General features: G+C 36.9%; 1 protein-coding gene across 1 annotated transcript in view; it reads left to right on the top strand.

Moving 5' to 3' along the window:
• LOC146146762 (uncharacterized) overlaps positions 1–19,231 on the top strand; it is a 39,493-nt gene that overhangs the window by 9,594 nt on the left and 10,668 nt on the right. The window contains exons 3-7 of the mRNA XM_083387052.1: positions 10,561–10,726; positions 12,068–12,239; positions 13,900–14,031; positions 16,558–16,733; positions 17,988–18,139. Coding sequence (XP_083243178.1) covers positions 10,561–10,726; positions 12,068–12,239; positions 13,900–14,031; positions 16,558–16,733; positions 17,988–18,139 — 798 coding nt within the window. The remainder of the gene's footprint in view (positions 1–10,560; positions 10,727–12,067; positions 12,240–13,899; positions 14,032–16,557; positions 16,734–17,987; positions 18,140–19,231) is intronic.

Consider the following 19,231-nt stretch of genomic DNA (forward strand, 5'->3'; position numbering starts at 1 on the left):
CCCTCCGGGATTCGAACCATGAACCTAAGGATTACCAGCCTTGCAGAACTACGACAAAAGCGCTTTTCGAGTTGGCTTTTGCAGAAAATTGCTATTGCCTTAGCCAATAGCCAGGACTCGAACCCAGAACCTGATGATTACCAAATTTCAGGAAATTGCTAAGGCATAACCAGTATTTTTGCAGTTGTTAGTTGCTGCGTAAGCCCATTCGGGTAAATTGATCGTATACTGGAAAAATTGCGTGAAATCTGTTCGTGACTAAAAAAACGAGTTTAGGCCTTCAAACGTTTCATCTCAATTTGGCGAGCTTTCGATGAATTTCAAATTTCGGATAAGATCTTCGCGCGCTCTTTTATGACGTCAACAATAGAGATAGGATCTAGAGTCGTATCGCGAATCCCTAAATTTCGCCAGGTGCGATTGAAACTTCCGTATTTTTGCCGTTACGTCAGAAATTGAAATCGCACAAAAGCATATAGCCTGGAGCAGGGTCACTGAACGTTTTACATCAAGGATCGGATGAAAAGACTGGAGATCGCGGGTCAGATGTAACATTTTGTGTCGAACTTGATTTAAACTGATGATTTGCAAACGAAAGAAACAAAATGTATTGTGACTAGGGGCAAAGCCAGACTGGGCAGTAGGCCCCCCACTTGAATTATATTTTTTTCCAACTTTGCACGAACTTGACTTATAAACTCTTTCTGCCAAAATATTTTAGAAATGCTCTTATTTGGCCTGCGGCAATTTCCTGGAATTAAATAAATTACAGAAAATTAAATGGTTTCGGACGCAATTTCAAACTAAATTTTGATAAAATTTTCACCGAACGGTAGCTCATTCAAGCCACTACAGTTTTGAAACTATATCTTTTGCCAAATTCGCGCGAACTTACCTATTTTTTTGGTAAGTTTTTAACAGTGTTAAAGACGCCATACATACTGTGGCATGTTGCGCCGTGTGAACTCAAAAACTCTACAAAGTGCATTTTCTGCCCAATGATTTTATAAATGCCCCTATCTTGAAAGTCTTTCAAAGTAAAACGCAAATTTAATTCGTCCCTGATCCGAAAAAAACGTTACTTGCAACGGCGCCGCATTGACGTTTATCGCTTAATAGCAACGTCGAACGTAGCGACATCGCGCATTCCTATTTTCGTCCAACCGTTAGAACTTAGCTCAGTACTGCTTCTAAATGAGAAGTAGGCAGGCGTGCCAGACAGTGGTGAAGGTCCCAAGAGGTTTCGACGCAAAACGGCAACACAATTAGTGCCTGAGGTGACAGTGGTAAAGGTGCACAGGCATTTGAACGCAGTATTAAATTGTGAAGGATTTTAAGAAGTTAAATCGGTAAGGTTGATAGATTAGATGAATCAGGGAGGTGAGATTAGTGGGAAAAGTAGGATGAAAGAATCTTTGCAAGGATGCCGTGTCGTTAACCAGGTTTCTTTTTAAGGTTTGGTTTGGGTGACCGCTAAGTAGTTTTAAGAGACCGCAAGTGTTTCATTTAAATACCAAAAGGTTGCAAGTCCAAAATTTGGGAAACCGCTGGAGAAATTTGGGGGACCGTTTCGGTCCCCCAAAACACCTTAAAAAAAACACTATCGTTAACAAAATGTTAAAAAAACGTTATTTTTAACCGGATCATGTCCGTGTTTTACCCGGCTGTAGCGACTCTGTACCTCTGTCTAGCGGTAACTTTATCTGTCCAACGACACCACTGTGGTATTCTATATATCGCCTTCATTTTGTGTCAGCTTATAATATGCTCTGTGTCTACTGTCTTCGAGAGAGACCAGGTCTGTCTCTCGCTAAGGCCAGAGAACCACCTTCTGGTCTCCCTTGCTTCCCCTCTACTCAACCTTCTTTGGTGGATAAACTATACAAGCTAACACCACACCTAGAGTAGTGGGCATTATACACCTTATGATATGCCTTACAAAGCTATCCCACCATCCCTTTCAAAATATTTATACCAAAATTCCAGTTTCATATTGTGCACTACTTAGAAAGGTAACTTTGGATTTCCTTATGTTACTTCTTTGAGACGTCTCGTCATGACGTTTTTTGTGACGTCGTCTCTTAAAATTCTCATGCGTTTTGGTGAGAAAGTTATTCTGGTTTACCCCTGAATCGGGTGAGATAAAATGAAAACTATTTAAAGCGTTAAATCTAAAACTATGAAAAAATACAAATCAGGTACAGCTGAACCGCTCAGATTTTAATGCTTTGAATTACCCTTTTGCGCCTTTTACTTTCAGCAAAAGCGCCCTATAGTGACAAGTATTTAAGGAACGCGGAAGCATGAACATAATTCCAATTTTTCTGGTTTGAACAGATCGCAGTCTTGTCAGACCTCCTTTATAGCCATGGTTAAGTTCTTAAATAAAAAGCTTGGTCAGCCAACTGGCCTCCTTTATCAGAAAAGTAGCTACAAACGTTTGAGGAATGCTTTGCGTGTTTGTTTAAGGTTGTCTACGTCGTATTCTAATCACTTGATGATATCTCCTTTGAGTGGCCTTTACTGTGTGCACCGCGGTTCATAATCAGTTTTTATATCTCATCATTATCTCATCATATGCTTATCAATTTCTGGCGATGAGTTAATATTGAGCGCTTCAATACGATTTAAACCAGGAGTCCAGGACTGGTGGTAAATTGTTCTCATGTGTGGTTTGAAACTTTATTGGTGTTAAATTTGTTTATAAAAAAGTGTATGTGAAATATTTCTGAAATATGCTAATTAGGGATGTTTAAAGTAGAATCCCAGGGGATTTTATAACTTTAGGTTTTGAAACTAGATTAACGAACCCCGAATATTGAACCCTAGTGTATTTTTGTTAAATTATATAACCTTCATTTTCTTTGGGGTGTACAGTCACAGCAATCAATCGCAAAACTATTTGCTAACATGTCTATATTGTAATAAAAAAAAATCCTAAATGTTTAACGTTCTTAATAGCCATTGGAAGCAGTTTTGTAAACTATAATATAATACATGTCCAGGTTATTGCCAATGTAGTGAGTACAATGCAACACTACACAATGGACTCTTCAGCAATTCGGTCCTGTTTTTGAAAACATTGTTGTGTTTCAGTTCTCCTTGACTAATGTGATCTGTTATGCAGTCAAATAATGTACTGCAAAGAATACGACGTTACTACTGCAAGTAGTACATAACCAGTACTTGACAATTACGGTGTGAATAACCTCGCTGAACGTTGGCTCAAAGTTTACCCACAGAAACGGTGTTCAACCTTCAAGGCCGTCTGTGAATAATTATGCGACCGTAAACACGTATTTTAATGAGCATATGTTGGCTACCGTGCCCATGCTGGCATGCGTTAATGTTTGATATGTTAAATGCAGATTAGAATTATTTTCGACTTTAGGGAGTGCAATTAAATCAGTGAGCTAAGCTCTGTCGCTACAATCTCAGTGAACAGATTTTTTATGTGCGCTAAAATAAGTTGATTTCATTGATTGATTGATGCAGAAGAGAAATAAGTGTAGAACATATGTAACAATCTGAATGGTGATGTCACATAAAGATAAAATATGTATGTTATAGCATGATGCGCCGCGTTAGTAACAAAATCTATAAAGTCCAATTTCTGTTAAATTAGAGTATAAATTCCCAGTATACGATTCTTTTTATTTCGCGTTTTTATTGTGCTTCGCCCGATTATACGCGATTGCATTTGAATATTTTAGCACGAGTTCGTTGGAGAACGAAATGTATTTTTAGGATAAATTATTTTATTCCTAAACTGTTCTGACGGCATTGTAAACTTTCTGACGTCATCCTAAAAAAATTACCTGGCGGCCTTGATAAAAGCAAAGGCTGTCAATGCGGCCGTCAACAGCTAAAAGGTTGGGCCCCTGGCTAGAGTAACTCTTTAGCGCATTTTATTGAAGGCCAGCACGTGTTAGGAGGGAATGTTATTTTCGTAACTTTGCTCATTCCAGGAAATTACAAACTCTGCACCTGGCATTACACGTTGGTCGCTCGCCCAGTAACGCTTGATTGACATTCATTAGGCGAAGGTTATCGCGAGACGCGAAGTACAGTAATTGATCGCCCGAAAAATCGCTGACTGCCAGGCTACATTTAAAGCATGCAGTATAAATGTTTTGCCACAGCCACAGGCCTTAATCCAAACTTGCCACTCGCGTACGCACAATTAGGCGCAACTCTCTGCGATAAAACGAAGAAAATATATCGGTTTCAATCACCCGATATATATGGCAAAATTGGATAAGAATCCCATTTAGATTCGAATCCAAGGATACGATATTCTACTTTGAACATCCCTAAATTGCTAACCAAAACATATAGAATGACGTCTTGCATAATAAGCTCTAAATGTTGGCTGTGTTTTTTGAAAATATTTTTGCCGCAACCAGCACAATGGCTAAAAATATTTTGTTTTGCTTTCCAAAACTTCAAGTTATTCGCAAAAAACACACATTTTAAACATAGCCGTATTTTTCTAATTCTATATTTTAACTTTAACCTGATGAAGTACGGTTGTGTGACAGTTTGTCAAGAATTTAATACAATTTGTCGATAAACAGTTCCACCTGATTTGTAAAAAAATGTGTTTGTTTATATTTTTATATTATAGCAACATCAAATTTAAGAGATATTTTAGGAGATATTTATTTTTCTGATTTGTATGGTTGCTTAAGACTGTGTTTGAGTGAAATTGGCGACATAATATATGATAATCACAACAATAGCAAATATAGTTGGCTTTATGAGGGAGACTGTAGATTGATTCAGATGTTTAAAAAAATGATTGATGTTACTGAAATAAAAGTATACTTCGCACTTGTTCACAAGGTTAACGGTTAAAAAATTGACTTAATTTCAAAGAAGTAGTCGTAAAAAATGCAAAAAAAAACACCCGAAAAACATTTCACAACATTTCTAACAACACCAAACGCATTCCAAAAAAACCCGACATCTACTTTTTAAAGTGGTTACGTAAGGAACAATTAAACCGCCTTTCCTGGGCTAAGCGCAAGTGTCACGCACCAAGGCTTCGTAATGGCTTCGTTCGACGCGAAAATCGACCTCATCCGCATAAAAAGGCGTCGACAGAGGACTAACACACCGCGGCCCTTTTGCGATCAATCTCACATTCCTTCTATTTTGGCGGCGCGAAATTTTGAACGCGTCTCATTTGTGAAAAAAAGGTGCAAAGCAGCCTATTTAAAATCTTGAAGTTAACTTTGCAGTTGAAATAGGAAAAAGGGCTACAGACCTAGGAAATATGGTATTTATTTTTAGGTGAGCCTAGTTAATTCAGGAATACTGAACCTGTTTACCTTATAACTTTTTTTCTAAAGTTATATATACAAAAAGTATGTAAGCTGTTCGAAATAAACTGTTTGCAAAAAAAAATACGAAAATATCCGGTCATCTTTCTACTAAACCGTAAAAACGGTAGATTTGGTAGCTTGCTTTAGAAGTGGACAAAGAGGCCAATTAGCAGTTTGTAAACCAGTCATTTTGAACGACTTTAAGTCTAAGTCAAATCATTTGTTAAACAAATTGAAAAACAGTCCCACTTGGGACATTTTTAGAGCTAGTCAACTGCAGCATGTATTAAGCCTAATCGTTCAGTATAAACTTTATCTATTTACAAAATTAAAACAACTAGATCAATTTTATAATAGAATGTAAAATAAAAACACTTAAATCACCTCAAGTCGTTTGACTTGATGACTTAAGTCAAAGTCAAGTAATTTCTCCAAAAGACTTAAATCAAGTTAAAAAGACTTAAGTCAAGTCAGAACATTTGTCCAAAATACTTAAATCAGGTTAAGCAAATTTGTCCAAAAGACAAGTCATTAGACAAACAGTGACATTAGAAAACAGTGACTTATGTGCACCCAAGTAAAGTCATTGGCCTAAGTCTTTCAACACTGCCAATTAGGCTGGCCTGTTGTGATTTTACCCAACGAAGAAATTGTTGTTGTTTACCGCCAAGCATTCCACAGCATTGAGGCCCTTGGTGCGGAAAACAACCGAGAATAGAAAGCTTTTAGGCGAGGTTTTGCATCAAGTTATTAGAGGTTCATTTGGAAACACTCGAAACTTAGCGATTTCCGTCTTAGACTTCGCCTAAGTGCTCGGAGGTCTAAAACTGAAGCACGCTCAGGTAGAAAACATAAATGGGTTGAATATGGTGTTTATTGGAGATCTAAAATCTGATAACTGTTTATTTGTTGCTACAATGCGAACACAGTAGCAAAGGATCAACGAAGAACCACAAAATGGTTATCGAGTCAGTTGACCCTGAAGGTATAAGGAACTCAGGTTACAACAGAAAATAGGAAATAACAACGATAAAAGAGAAGATTAAAGCTAAAATACATAAGGAACGTTGTACATGCAAACTATGTTTGGCAAAAGAAACAAGATAATCACAAGGTAGGAAAACACGTACAGGCAATCAGACAGGCGAGTCAATTTTGATCGGCCAATAAAAAATGACTAAATTTCAACTACAGATCCGTAGTTCAACAAGTTCCACGATCCGATGCGATATCAAATGACGTAATTTATTTGGCCAAAGGCTTATTTTTACTTTAAAAAGCTTTATAGAAAGCAAGCGGATAAAATTGTTTTTCGGGCCGTAGTCTGCCCAGCTCCAGCCTATACACACACCTCTTAAAGTTATTTCGAAAATTTCAAATTACCTTGACATTAATCCACCTGTCAATCGCCCGACGCATTCTAATATTAGCGACCCGTCCCCTCCCCCAAATCGTTATACGCCCCTTGCCTTGATGACGTCACTACGGTTTTACCTGCAGCTAATATTAGGCTGTCGCAAGCACCCGGGGGATTTAAAAGGAGCACCTTACCGCAGACAACTTGCTTCCAGGCGCTAATTGGAGCGAGAGGGAAGAGTTTGGCCAACATTTGAGGCCACTTCGAATTAGCTTTCGTAAAATAGCTCGAGCTAACTAATCAAACTACCATTTTTTTTAATTTCGCAACGTTCTTAAAATTTTGCTGCGCGTTTTACTTCTGGATCATTTTTCGGAATGACTTAAATACATCCAAACCTCCCTTCTAAGCATTTTCAGGTGTCCTGTTTAGTACACCATACCTGCTAACATGTATTTGAATTAATTTTATTAGGGTTTTTGAATTGATTTTATTAGGGCACACCAGTTGCGGAGCCCTAGCGAAGGCCACAATAACTCGTGCTTGTTACACATTTTTGTAAAATTTGGCCAATATTTGAGCGGAAAAGAGTGCTGCCTGCTGTGTGGCCGAATATAGCCATTGTGGCCACTCTCATTCTGATTGGGCTGCATTTCTATAAGAATTTGGTTAAAAGCCGCAATAAACGTCCTTTAATATTGCACCTACTTGCCAATAACCTGACATTTCCGGCCGTCTTGGTTTAAAATTGGCCCGTGAACCCTCAAGGACTTGCGATGCGGGGAAAAAAAGGTTATAGACGACAAGAGACCCCTATTCACCTTTAGGAAGCCACCGCTCATATATAATGCATAGCAGAGCCACTTTTCTTAATGACCGAACGGTCCTCGTTCAAGCCAGAGCTGCTGTGAGCTGTCATGTAAAAAAGAGAAGGCGTTAGTTGCCAGCGTATTGCGAACCCTTGGAAAATTGTATTTTAAAAGCGCTGGGTTTGAGCTATTTTCTTTACCCTACCAAATTAACTTTCCAGTTCCTCTGGCCGCTGTTTTGGTTTTAAAATGACGTTTCGGCTTTACTCTGTGGTGTCTTCGCTTAAGCTACTACTGCCGTTTACTTTAATGATAAAAATACACTTTGAGCGTGAACGTCTAAAAAATTGTTTTTTAAACTTTGAATTTTGTTTTCGTTAATAGAACTGTCGTTTTGGTATTACTCGCCTTATGCAAGATAGGCATGGTATTAGAGCTATGTGAACATTTTGGGATTTTTAGTTTGAAATTTTAGATGTTTATTTTCTCATGTAAAAAAGCTCAGGATGTAAGTTTGGAACTATATAAAATTCTGTTTTTCAATTTTTGTTTTGTGTACAATAAAAATGCCGTTTCTAATTTAGTCTTCTTGCATAAGCTACTGTTTATTTAAATGTCAAAAGGTTCGGATTTTAAGCGCTTAAATTACATTTAGTTTTTTAGGTTAAATAGGGTTTTAGCTGTTTTTTGTTTTGTTTATTAAAATGCCTTTTTTATACTCTTAACCACATCGTTGCTTTGAACTAAAGAGCAAAAAATAGTCTTCAAATGCTTTGATGAACCTCTTTACGTTATATTAAAGTTTTAGCTGTTTGTTGCTTGTTAAATAAAAATGCCGTTTCGGCTTTACTCTGTGATTGGACGGATGTTAAGCTGCGGATCAAAGAATTCAAAGGTTTGAGTTGTTCCTACTTCGACTTTGGCTCTTATAAATCGCATGATTTTTTGCAAATACTTATGCTTGTTTGGAGTTTTTAAAAGATTTGTCTTCAGTGTTAGCAAAAAATTAAACTAGAAATATGAAGAACTAACAATAGCACACGGGAAGCCACCGCAGACTTATCGACAGGTTCGGTTAGACTTCGATGACTTCCGGTGTACGATGATACGTAAGTCGTTCAAGTTGGTCAATAAGCGACTTTAGAAGGGCTTGATCACAGTTGTTGAACACACGTGTGTGTGCATATTTCACTTAACTAACAGCAGTAAATTAAAATAATTATTTTCCGTACAAGTTGCATCTGCTAGGTTTGTTGCCTATCTTTGTTTTTTTTATAATATGTAGAATTAATATAATATGGCCCTTTTTGAATGCAATGCAATTGCTTTTAGTGCAAAATATCTTGATGATAATATTTTTAAAAGTTTCAGGGACGTTTCGGATAAAAAGAGTTGGGAATTGTTGCGCACTAATTCAAGTGCTTTTTCTTTATATTTTTTTAAGACTGTTACATTATTTCAAGTTTGATAAAATCGATTTTCGGTTATACGCTTAAATCACTCGATATCTTATTCACTAACGTCAAAAAAAAATACTTTTGGCACAAAATGAACAAAACTGGTTCCAACAAAATCGAAAGACTTCCAATTAACATTGTTTTGGTAACAAACTTTATAATAATCTTTGAGCAAGCAAGTCTTGAATCGACGGAAACCATGAACATTATTTTAAGCATATTCATTAACAGCTGAATGTCAAGCAATATCTGGAACTGTTTTTTGTCATATTGTCAGGCTGAATGAACCTAAAACGTAATATCACTCGATACATGATCCTTTCATATATCGCTGACGTCTTAAAAGTTAAAAAATCAAATGTGAGAAACTTCAGAGAGGCGTGATCTTTCTCTTGGCTCTTTTGCTAATTGCGTTAATCCTTTGCGAACGAACTGCGGAGCCAGCGGGACTAACTATACTTGCCACAGATTCGATTAATTTATTGAGAATCGCGCCCCGATGACACATCGCGTTAATTGCTCTTGTGAATAATTCAAACCCCAACCGTACTCTCTGTCTGTTGTAGTTCCAATGGTATGAGGAGACGTTAAGGTTAATAAGGACGTGAGTGGAAATTTTTAAATTGACTGACGGCTGTAATTTGGTTGGAGAAAATCACAACCAAACAAGCCAGTTTGAAATAATTTTAGTTGTAAGTAAAACATTTGTAAAATAACCTAAGTGTAAGGTGATTAAGTTAATGCACCAAATTTGACCAAATTAAAATTTCACTCCAAAATTGCACACTGTTGTAAAACAGTCGTTTGAATAGACTTTAGTGCTAATTCAATTCATATGCATCTACTTAATACCATAATTTTACCTCATTTAAACACTTTAAACAAATGATTTTGAAATTACTTTTGATCATGGTAATTATGTGCAAAATAAGCCTAAGTAAAAGTTAATCAAACATATGTCATTTTTAGCAAATTAATACCCAAATTTTATCAAATTAAAACACTTAATTTTTACTAGAATATCACTCTATCGTAAACAAGTTATTTTAAAATGACTTTAGGTTTAAGTTAAGAAAGTACAATATAACCCTAGCCTACTTTAAGTCAAGCCATTGTCAACAGAAAAATATCCAAATTTTATCAACAAAAATTGCAAAATAAGTTTGGTCTATTGTAAGTCAAATCATTTTAAACACCAATTTTAAACAATTAGTTATTTAAATCTAATCAGGGGTTCTTAAACTGGGATCCCTGAACTCCTTAAGCGTCCGTGAACTGGGTTTAGGGGAAAGCCACAGTTGAAATATTGGTGTATATTTAACGGACCAATTAATTTTTGAAAGAAATTAGTTTAACTATATTAAAACGGTTTTGCACTGAATTTGTTTAGACTGCATTTCACTTTTGCACATTTTGGACCGCAATTAGAGGACGTACGTCTATTTGTATTGTGACGTCAATTTATGACGTCTTTTTTTACTTTTCTTGCCTACTGTGGTCCAGCATAAAAAACGGCAAAAAAAATTTAACCACCTCTGATCTAAATACACCTATTTTATACACAATAAAAAGCTGCTTTATTGAGTAACAATCCTTCCATTGTGAAACAGGATGACGGCGAGGGAGGTGTCGGCACAGTGATCCAAATCGGATACGCGGGAAGTAAAAGTCCGGAGAAGACAGTTGTGGTTCAGTGGGATTCGGGTCGACGAACCAACTACAGAGTGGGATATAAGGGAGCCCATGATCTGCTGGTATTGGACAGTGGGCCTGCCGGTGAGTTTTTAAAGTAGCCTACAGACAAAATGACCTCAGTAAAATATACTAAAAAAACTTGGTTTTAATTTTTTTAATGTTCGATGCAAGCAATTTTTTTAATTCGAAGTCCTTAGTGTTTTAATCTTCGGAAACAAGCTGGTTTGAAAATCAAGGCCAAGTTTAGAACAGAACGACATAAATTATAACCTACAAAAAAGAAAAAAAACAAAAAAAAAACAAGTTTTTACTCGTCATCTTTTCCTTATTGAGTTAAAAAAATTGTTTTTAAAAACACTTAAATCCAATTTAGAAGTCCCAGTCCAACAAAATAACTTAAATTTCAAGTTGTTTACATTGTATGATCTCCATAATGAGGGCTTTTTTTGTAGAAAGTTTCTGTAAGGTACAGGGGTTCCCAAACTTTGGGATTGTGAAGAACCGACTGGAAACTTTTACATTTTAAATGTTTCGTTGTCTGTGGCGCTGTTTATATTAATTTGAAACCCTGGCAGTAAAAGTACATGGGCTTTTTGGCTACTGGTAAATACATTGACCAAACTTTTAAAAACCGCTGACCCGAATGGATGTTTTGAATAAACTGATTTATTTCGCAAAAAACACAGGTCGCCTTAAACAGAACGACAAGTAAGGGGTGAAGGTGTAATGCAGGGGTTTTTAATTTTTTTTACGCGGACCCCTAAAATTTTAAATTAAAAAATTACGTCATAAATTGACGGCCACAGTGTAGTGTTACTGATTTCGGTCCAAATATGTGAAAGTAAAATGGAGTCTAAATACATTCAGTGCAAAACCGTTTTATTTTTAATCAAACTGTTTTCTTTAAAACAAAGAATTATTTCTTAAATATACACTAATATTTCAAGTAGCCGTTATGGGCCCCTAAAACTAGTTCAAGGCCCCCAATGTGTCCATGAACCCCAGGTTAATAACCCCTGGTCTAGTGGCTGCAATCTTTCCATTGGCCAAACACTAAATTGTCAGTAATGTTGAGACCCAGTCCTCGGACAACCGGTCTCCTTACGGAGCTGGTGCCACTAACTAAGGTATATGGCCAGAGTTGAACTGCGCATCGGCAGAAGGTTAACGATTTTAACTTTTTGTCAATAGTGTAATTAATTATACATCAGTATAAATGTGTCGGTAGTTTTAGTTTTACTGCCCTCTAAGAAACCGTTGTTACCCAAGAAACAAATGGCGGGATACCACCCGCAGTGATCACGAAAGACCATTGTCAAGTAAGTATCTCAAAAAGTAAGTTAAGTTAAGGGGACGAAAAGCTTTTCTTTACAATACAAAATTACTTAAAACTTACGCTTGACGTCTAATGTTATCTTGCAGGAGTCGAACACCCCGGAACGCATTGTGACGCGTGCCTACGTCACAACATCCGCGGCGCTAGGTGGCGTTGTGCCGACTGCGGGAACTATGACCTTTGCACCCGGTGCTACATGACCCGGAAACATGACGTCAGACACCGGTTCAGGAGGTTCGACTGCGCAAAGTCGATGGGGTGAGTTTCTGGATGGGTTGAGGCAGTGCTGGTTCTCAGGCGGGGTGCCGCAGCACTGTGGGGTGATATTTTTAACGCTTAAGGGTGCCGAAAGATATTTCAAATTTTTTAGGATTTTATTTTTTGCTCTATTGGTAAGCTTCTTTATACATTTTTTTGTGCGATAAAAGTGCCACGAATTAAAACGTTTTTTCAACCTTGTTGCACAGTTTATGTGCTGTTTCAATCTCGTTTGTTGTAACGTTACAGTTAACCACTCAGTCAAAACACGAGCAAGGGTGTCGCGAACTATTTATTATTTCTGTAGGGTGTAGCAAGTCAAAAAAGGTTGCGAAACCCTTGGCTAAAGGGTAAATGGGTTAGGTGGTTAATCGAAGGAGATTTTCTTATTATGTTCGTGAAAGGGTTGATTGGGGTTAAGGTTGGGTGAGTTTGATAGAGCAGGAGGTTAAATTTTGAGAGGTTACGGTGGGTGGGTGAATTAGTAAGTGTTAACTTCCCGCCGCCACAACCCTTCAACCCCGTCCGCTACATTGCTTACTGCAATAATTGCTGGCAAGGTGTGTAATGATATTTGGCGCAACTCACAAATGCCCGCGTCTCGCAATCCTTTCATGAAACTCAACATAATTGTGTTCGGGCAGGTTGAGGGTAAAAGGGTTTGTTAATTGGGTGGTGGTTTATTATGTGAGTTTGTGACGGGGGTAATTGGGGTAAGTGTAAGGGTTCGGGTAAGTTTGTAAGGGGTAGCGGATCAAACTTTAAGGGCTACGATGAGTGTGGGTTACTTGGTGAGACGTGATTCAATAAAAGGGTAAGGCGCAATGGTTGTTTCATGGCAAAAAGAATATTCGCAACATAATTTCTACAAAAAAAACAAAATGAAAGTTTGACACTCACCCCATTAACACAGCACGTATGTAAGTAAATATCATATTGTTATTAGTTATAGAATAAACAGTGGACATTCATGGCTCGCCCCCCTTAAACCACGTGCTTGTGCGTATTTTTCACACGCCAAACCTGCAGAATTTTTGGCGCCTTTGTTAGCGTTTTAAGAAATCAAACCTGGTCTATGAAACCTTTGTTTAAGACTATCAACATTACAAAAGTGCTAATTGACAAACTTTTATTATTTTTTACATAAGGGTGACAGTTAAGCAATCTAAAGGAGAGAAAGGGTGCGATAAGGGGACACACCCGTGGTTTGGGTAAAGGGTGGGGCCTTTAAGGGCCCTATAAATATCCAGGCTCGTGAGAGGTGGAGTCCCTGGGAACATATTTTCGTGTCATTAAAATAGCCGGGAGAATTGGGTTCAAAGTGGCACGTGAGTTATTTTTAACCCCGGCAAGTAAACTGTTATCGGCGCGATTCAAAAAGACGTTTCGATACGCACTTGTGACGTCATCATTTATTGACACTAGCGCGTATCGAAGCGTCTCAATCAAGATGACGGCGATTTACTCGACCTTTTTGGCTTTGAGATTCATTATAAAGCTGCATTACATTACAATTTGTCATGTTTAAATGTCGTTTTTGGATGCTTTTTTTTTTCAAATATTTGTTAGTTATCTTTTCCGAAGCTAGATCAGTTTCTTCTATTTGTTTGTTTCAATATGTTTTCATTATGTTTTTCAACATTTTGTATTTTTGTTGCAGACAAGATGTCGGATGCCGGACCACCCTTACCCCCATCAAGAGTAGGGGGCTTTACCCAGGGGCTAGGGTGAGGAGGGGTACCGATTGGGAGTGGGGCGACCAAGATGGGAATGGGGAAGGAACCATATTGGGGTGAGTTCCGAGGGTTGTGAGTTCGATCACCGGGGTAGGTGCACGACATAATGTTTGCAGGTTGGGAGGTTTTGACGATGTTTATTATATATATATTGTGTGTGCATTACCGAAATCCCGATTCGAATATAAATGCGTCTTTGGGGTAAAGTTAAATATTAAAGATCTTTGTTTTTATATATATGTTACTGTATGTCTGCAACCAAAACCATTAGGTCACGATTGGGTTTGTCCGTTGATAACGGATCGGGGCTACCAAATGGAAATATCGGCAATCGTCCGATACTATAAGGGTACTTTGCATCAGGAAAATAGTTACTTTTTACCTTTTTTGCTTCAAAACTCACTTATATAAACTGGGAGAAAAAAGGCTTTAAGTTGTCCACAGCGTCTACACCCGTCAGACAACACGCATTAAACAGGAAGACAATATGAGGGGCTGGGTGACTTGCATTATGACGTCACAGCCCTAATGCACCCAGAATTGTCCTACGATCGCTATCTCTTTCAACTTTCTTCTTTTTCACTTACCTGTCAATCAAACGGCCACGTGACCACAAGCCATTTGCGGTCATAACGGTTGGTGCGGTGTCCCGATGTTAACCCCCCTGGAAAGATAAGGAATCGTCCAAAGCTCTCAGTTCTTTCAGCAAACTGGTTCTGCTGTCTAGGGATATCTCCGCTTGATAAATGACTCTGCACATCTGTCACTTAACACTCCATTTCAAACGAATACAACCTCCTCTGTGTCGTCGCCGTGACGTAACAATTCACAAAGTCACTGTGACGGAACAATCTGCTCCGAGCTAATGTTTACTGTTTGCTAAATGGGCAATTTTAGAGTTTGAATTGTAGCGCAATAGGGCCCTAAGGATTTCGCCAGGAAATGTTGTATTTTTCAGATTTAGCTGTTTGTTTTAATAAAGATATTCATCATACTAATCAATTTGTTTCGTTTCAGATAAAGCTGTTTTAATGATCTAATTTTAATAGGAAACCTGTACTAAATAATCGTTTAATGTTTTTGAAGTTTACGTTGTTATGAATATGTCAGTATGAAGTAAGTCCCGGTATGACATGTATTTTTGGCGAAACGGAAGGAAAGTGTATTTTACTTTCTCAGCAATATTGAAATGCAAAATACGTTAAGAGTCACAAGATTGTACAACCATGCTTGTCAACATTGCAATACAATTTATTTCTAATTATATTGTTATATATTTATTTTTTTAGGCATTTCCGTCACCGAGATATTTGCGCAAAAAACGCAAATGTGATTTTATTGCAACAGAACGCTAGCAAGTTACAAAAGCTTGGTAACACAACCGCGCCATTTTGTCAACATTTTTTTTAATAAAATCGTCTCTGCTGTTTTTAATTTTATATTTTACCCCTGTTTAAAGGTATTCAAATGTAAAGTGTATTATTTCTAGCTTTATAATACAAATACCTTTTTTTAACTGAAATTGTAGGTTTTTTTGGACTTTTTATTCTCAGCTGCCACTTTAACATTTTTAAAAACTAACAACCATATTGCCTATGAGTTAATATTTACACCGCTTCGAAACTTATTAAAATCCATTTATTTTTGAAAATTCTAGGAGAAATATTAATATTACGCCACTCGCCAGTTACGACAAAAAAACTCTTTCTTAAATCGAATAAATCTGACTTGGTCGCAAAACAGTCTGAAGTTTATTTCTTACAGTCCAAATAATCGTTGAAGTTGGCCGTGTTCTTTTAAAGTTACCCACTACTCCACGAGGGATGTACGATAGTATTGTATCAGAACCGATACCCGATACGAAACGGTGGTATCGGCAGTCGTCCGATACTTATCTGGAATCGGTGCCGATCCTATATACCAAATTAATACAGGGAATTCAGCGATGATTTGTGATTTAAAGCAGCGACTTTTACTTTGAAAGGCAAATTTATCAAAAAGTAGTGCCAGGAGATAACTAACTTCTGTACGATAAAGCAAATTTTGGCCTAAAGACATAGAAAAAAAATCCATGAACATTTTTAATTTCATCTATTTTATTGCATGGGTAGAGTAATAACGCCATTTAGTAGCAGATCGGATCGCGATGTTTTTTATTTCTAAAATTTCGGGTATCGGTATCGGATTGAAACTTCAAGTGTCGGACATCTCTATTTAGAAATGCGCAAATTAATCGGTGGCGAAAAACTTACAAATATAATTAAAAACAAATTGTAGTTCAACCTTGACAAGCTTCGTAAAAATATCGGCTATCGCTATAAATTGCAAGTATCGAATACATCTCTATTTAGAAATGCGCAAATTAATCGGCGGCAGAAAACTTACAAATATAATTAAAAACTAATTTTAGAATTTTGACAAGCTTTAGTAAATATATGAGCTATCGGGTATTGGAATAAATCGTCAAGCATCACACGTCCCTATTATACTGAAAAATATTTTTCGTTATATCAACAAAATACCCTTTACAACCGAAATTAACCCTATTTAAAAACTACAACAATATTTTTTCCCCTATATAGTGACAATTTGCCGGATTCTGACCCCAGTGGAACCGTTCGGGTCAGATGGGAGCATCAGCCCCCCCTGGTCCCCCAGGCCACTCGCTACCGGGTCGGGCACCGTGGGAAAGTCGACCTACGCTACGTCACACCCGGAAGTGGAATCCCCTACTTTAAGGAGCACCTTTCGACGTGCAGTGAGTTTTACCATACACATTTTTTATTACATTTTTAGGCATATTGAAAATCGTAAAATAAAGTTTTTGGCGTTTGGGGGGATAATGAAAGTTTTACTTCATAGATCAGGGGTCGGAAACCTAAGGCCCGCTCATGTGTTTCATCCAGCCAACCATTTCTTTTATAAACTGGGCCCCAAGTTCTTAAAACTGGGCCCCAAGTTCGTTTTTTGCTTCTTTTTGTGACAAAATGAAACAGTCATATCTAACGAAACTAATATGTCTTTATTGGCGGCTAAAAAATAGTAATAGGGGTATTTCCGGGCAAATGCAAGACTTTGGGATCTACTTTTACAATTTTTTTTACAAACACCAATCACTGTGAAGCCTCAACCCTACTTCTGTAGAAGCTATTTATTCATTTATGTCAGTGGTTCTTAACCAGGGCTCGGTCGAAGTCTTGGGGTCCGACGAAGTTGTTTCAGGGGTTCAGCGTGTTCATATGTATGCAAGCTTTCATGTTCAGCATGATTACTTAAGCAACACTGCCGCCATTGTCACATCACCGCTCAAATATCAAAGTGATATCACCCTTGTGTTATATTACTTAAAGCATTCTGGAATTTATGAGAACCTACAGTTTTCTTTTACTGTTAAAGGTACTTCAGTCTCAAATACATTTTGTGGTGTTTATCCTTATAGCATTGTATCACAAAAAACATGTTTAAATTATTATTATGTTATCAGTCCTTGTAAGGTTATATTAGATAGTTAACATGATGTACTACCTCATGTTATAAATATTGTGACATTTGTATATGTTCGTACATAAGGGTTTTTAAATTTATAAAAGTTTGAATTTACAGTAAATATTTTTTAATTTTTTTTTTTTAATAAGTTTATAATTTGATATACCCAGTTTCAGTTGCATATTTATAGCGCACGGGTTGGCTAGACTAGGTGTTTTAAGATTAAATGTTTTATGACGTCATATTTAAGTCATCCATGACAACTTTAATGTTACTCCTAAACACAAATCCTGGATACGGCCAATTTGATAACAAACATAGAAGGAAGAAACAAATTCTGATCGAAAATTTAGGGTCCGACGAAAGCTTGCAGAATGATATGGCAGTTCGACAGGTTGTCAAAGGTTAAGAACCACTGATTTATGTTATATATTTTTATTCCTATAGTTATAGTAACTAAATTGTAACAATTCACCTTTATATTGCTCCGAATAAAAATAACAATGCCCCATTGTTCGGTCACAAGGTGCAACTCGCGTGGTCAGGAGCAGCGAGCAGTCAAGCGTGTCTTCCCCCTGCCCGTTCCACGTGGGCGACAAGGTCACAGTGACCTTGCCTCCCGAAATACTGCGCGATATGCTTCACGATCATGGCGGCTGGCACAACAAAATGGCCAGCGTAAGTTTAATATTTGTTTATTTGTTTATTAAAATTCGCTTTTATGCTAGATAGTCAGATAGTTTTAAATTTAATTCTTAACAACGGTATATACAATATATGCAATATACATGCAAAATTTGAAATTAGAGAAGCGTCCATAGTTTCCAGAGGGCGGCAAAAGACTGTTAAGTCATCTAGTCAGCTGTCCCCTAGCTGTGATTCAATTTTTGTTAAGCATTTTAACAAGAAAAAAGCATTTTAACAAGAAAAAGGGGAAACAATTACAAAAGCTAGAAATAAATACTTGACAAACAAAAAATGCAAAACCAAATACATTATATTAAACAATTAGAGTTCCATTTGAACATGTTTAACGTTTTACTGCTATGCCATCGTCCCCATTGTGGATAAATTGCTAAATATAATTGTTTACCAAAGTTTTCTACACAAGTCGTTTTTTTTCAGTGGAAATATTTTTTTTCTGTGTGTATCGAAAATAGAGCTCCTCTTGGTAATTATAATTGCTACCCAACGTTTCGGTGAAGTCGCTTTTTTTTTCAGATTAAATAAAAAACATTATATTATTCAGTCCACGATATGTAAACTGTTGCAAAATAATAATCAAAACATTTCTTTGGTAATTGTATTTGTTTTACAACGTTTCGGCAACTATTAAAGTCGCTTTCTTAATATCAGATTTTATTCAATGAAAAGAAAAACGTTGGTTAACAATTATAATTACCAGAAAAGCTATTTTTTGATTAAAATTATGCCTGGTAGGCCGTAGCAATAATTTATTTATTTGTTCGTTTTTTGTCGAATTTTTTTATTTGTTTTATGAAGCCAAAATCCTCCCCGTAGAAAATTTAGTTATCTCCAATATTTACTTTTAGTTTTAAGATAAAAAAACAAACAAAAAACCCTGGATTTGATTGCAAGCTATAGCTCAAACTCAATTTCGTATCGAACAAGCGCCGATACATTTACTTGGCAACGGGTATCGGATCCGATCCGATATTATCGGACATTTAATAAACATAAATTTACAAAACCACTAAGTTTTACGTATTTTATTTATTTGGCTTGCTACAGTAGTAATTCCGTTTCTGT

This window comes from Ascidiella aspersa, chromosome 4 (assembly GCF_963924565.1).
Source record: "Ascidiella aspersa chromosome 4, kaAscAspe10.2, whole genome shotgun sequence".
NCBI classification, from domain to species: Eukaryota; Metazoa; Chordata; class Ascidiacea; order Phlebobranchia; family Ascidiidae; genus Ascidiella; species Ascidiella aspersa.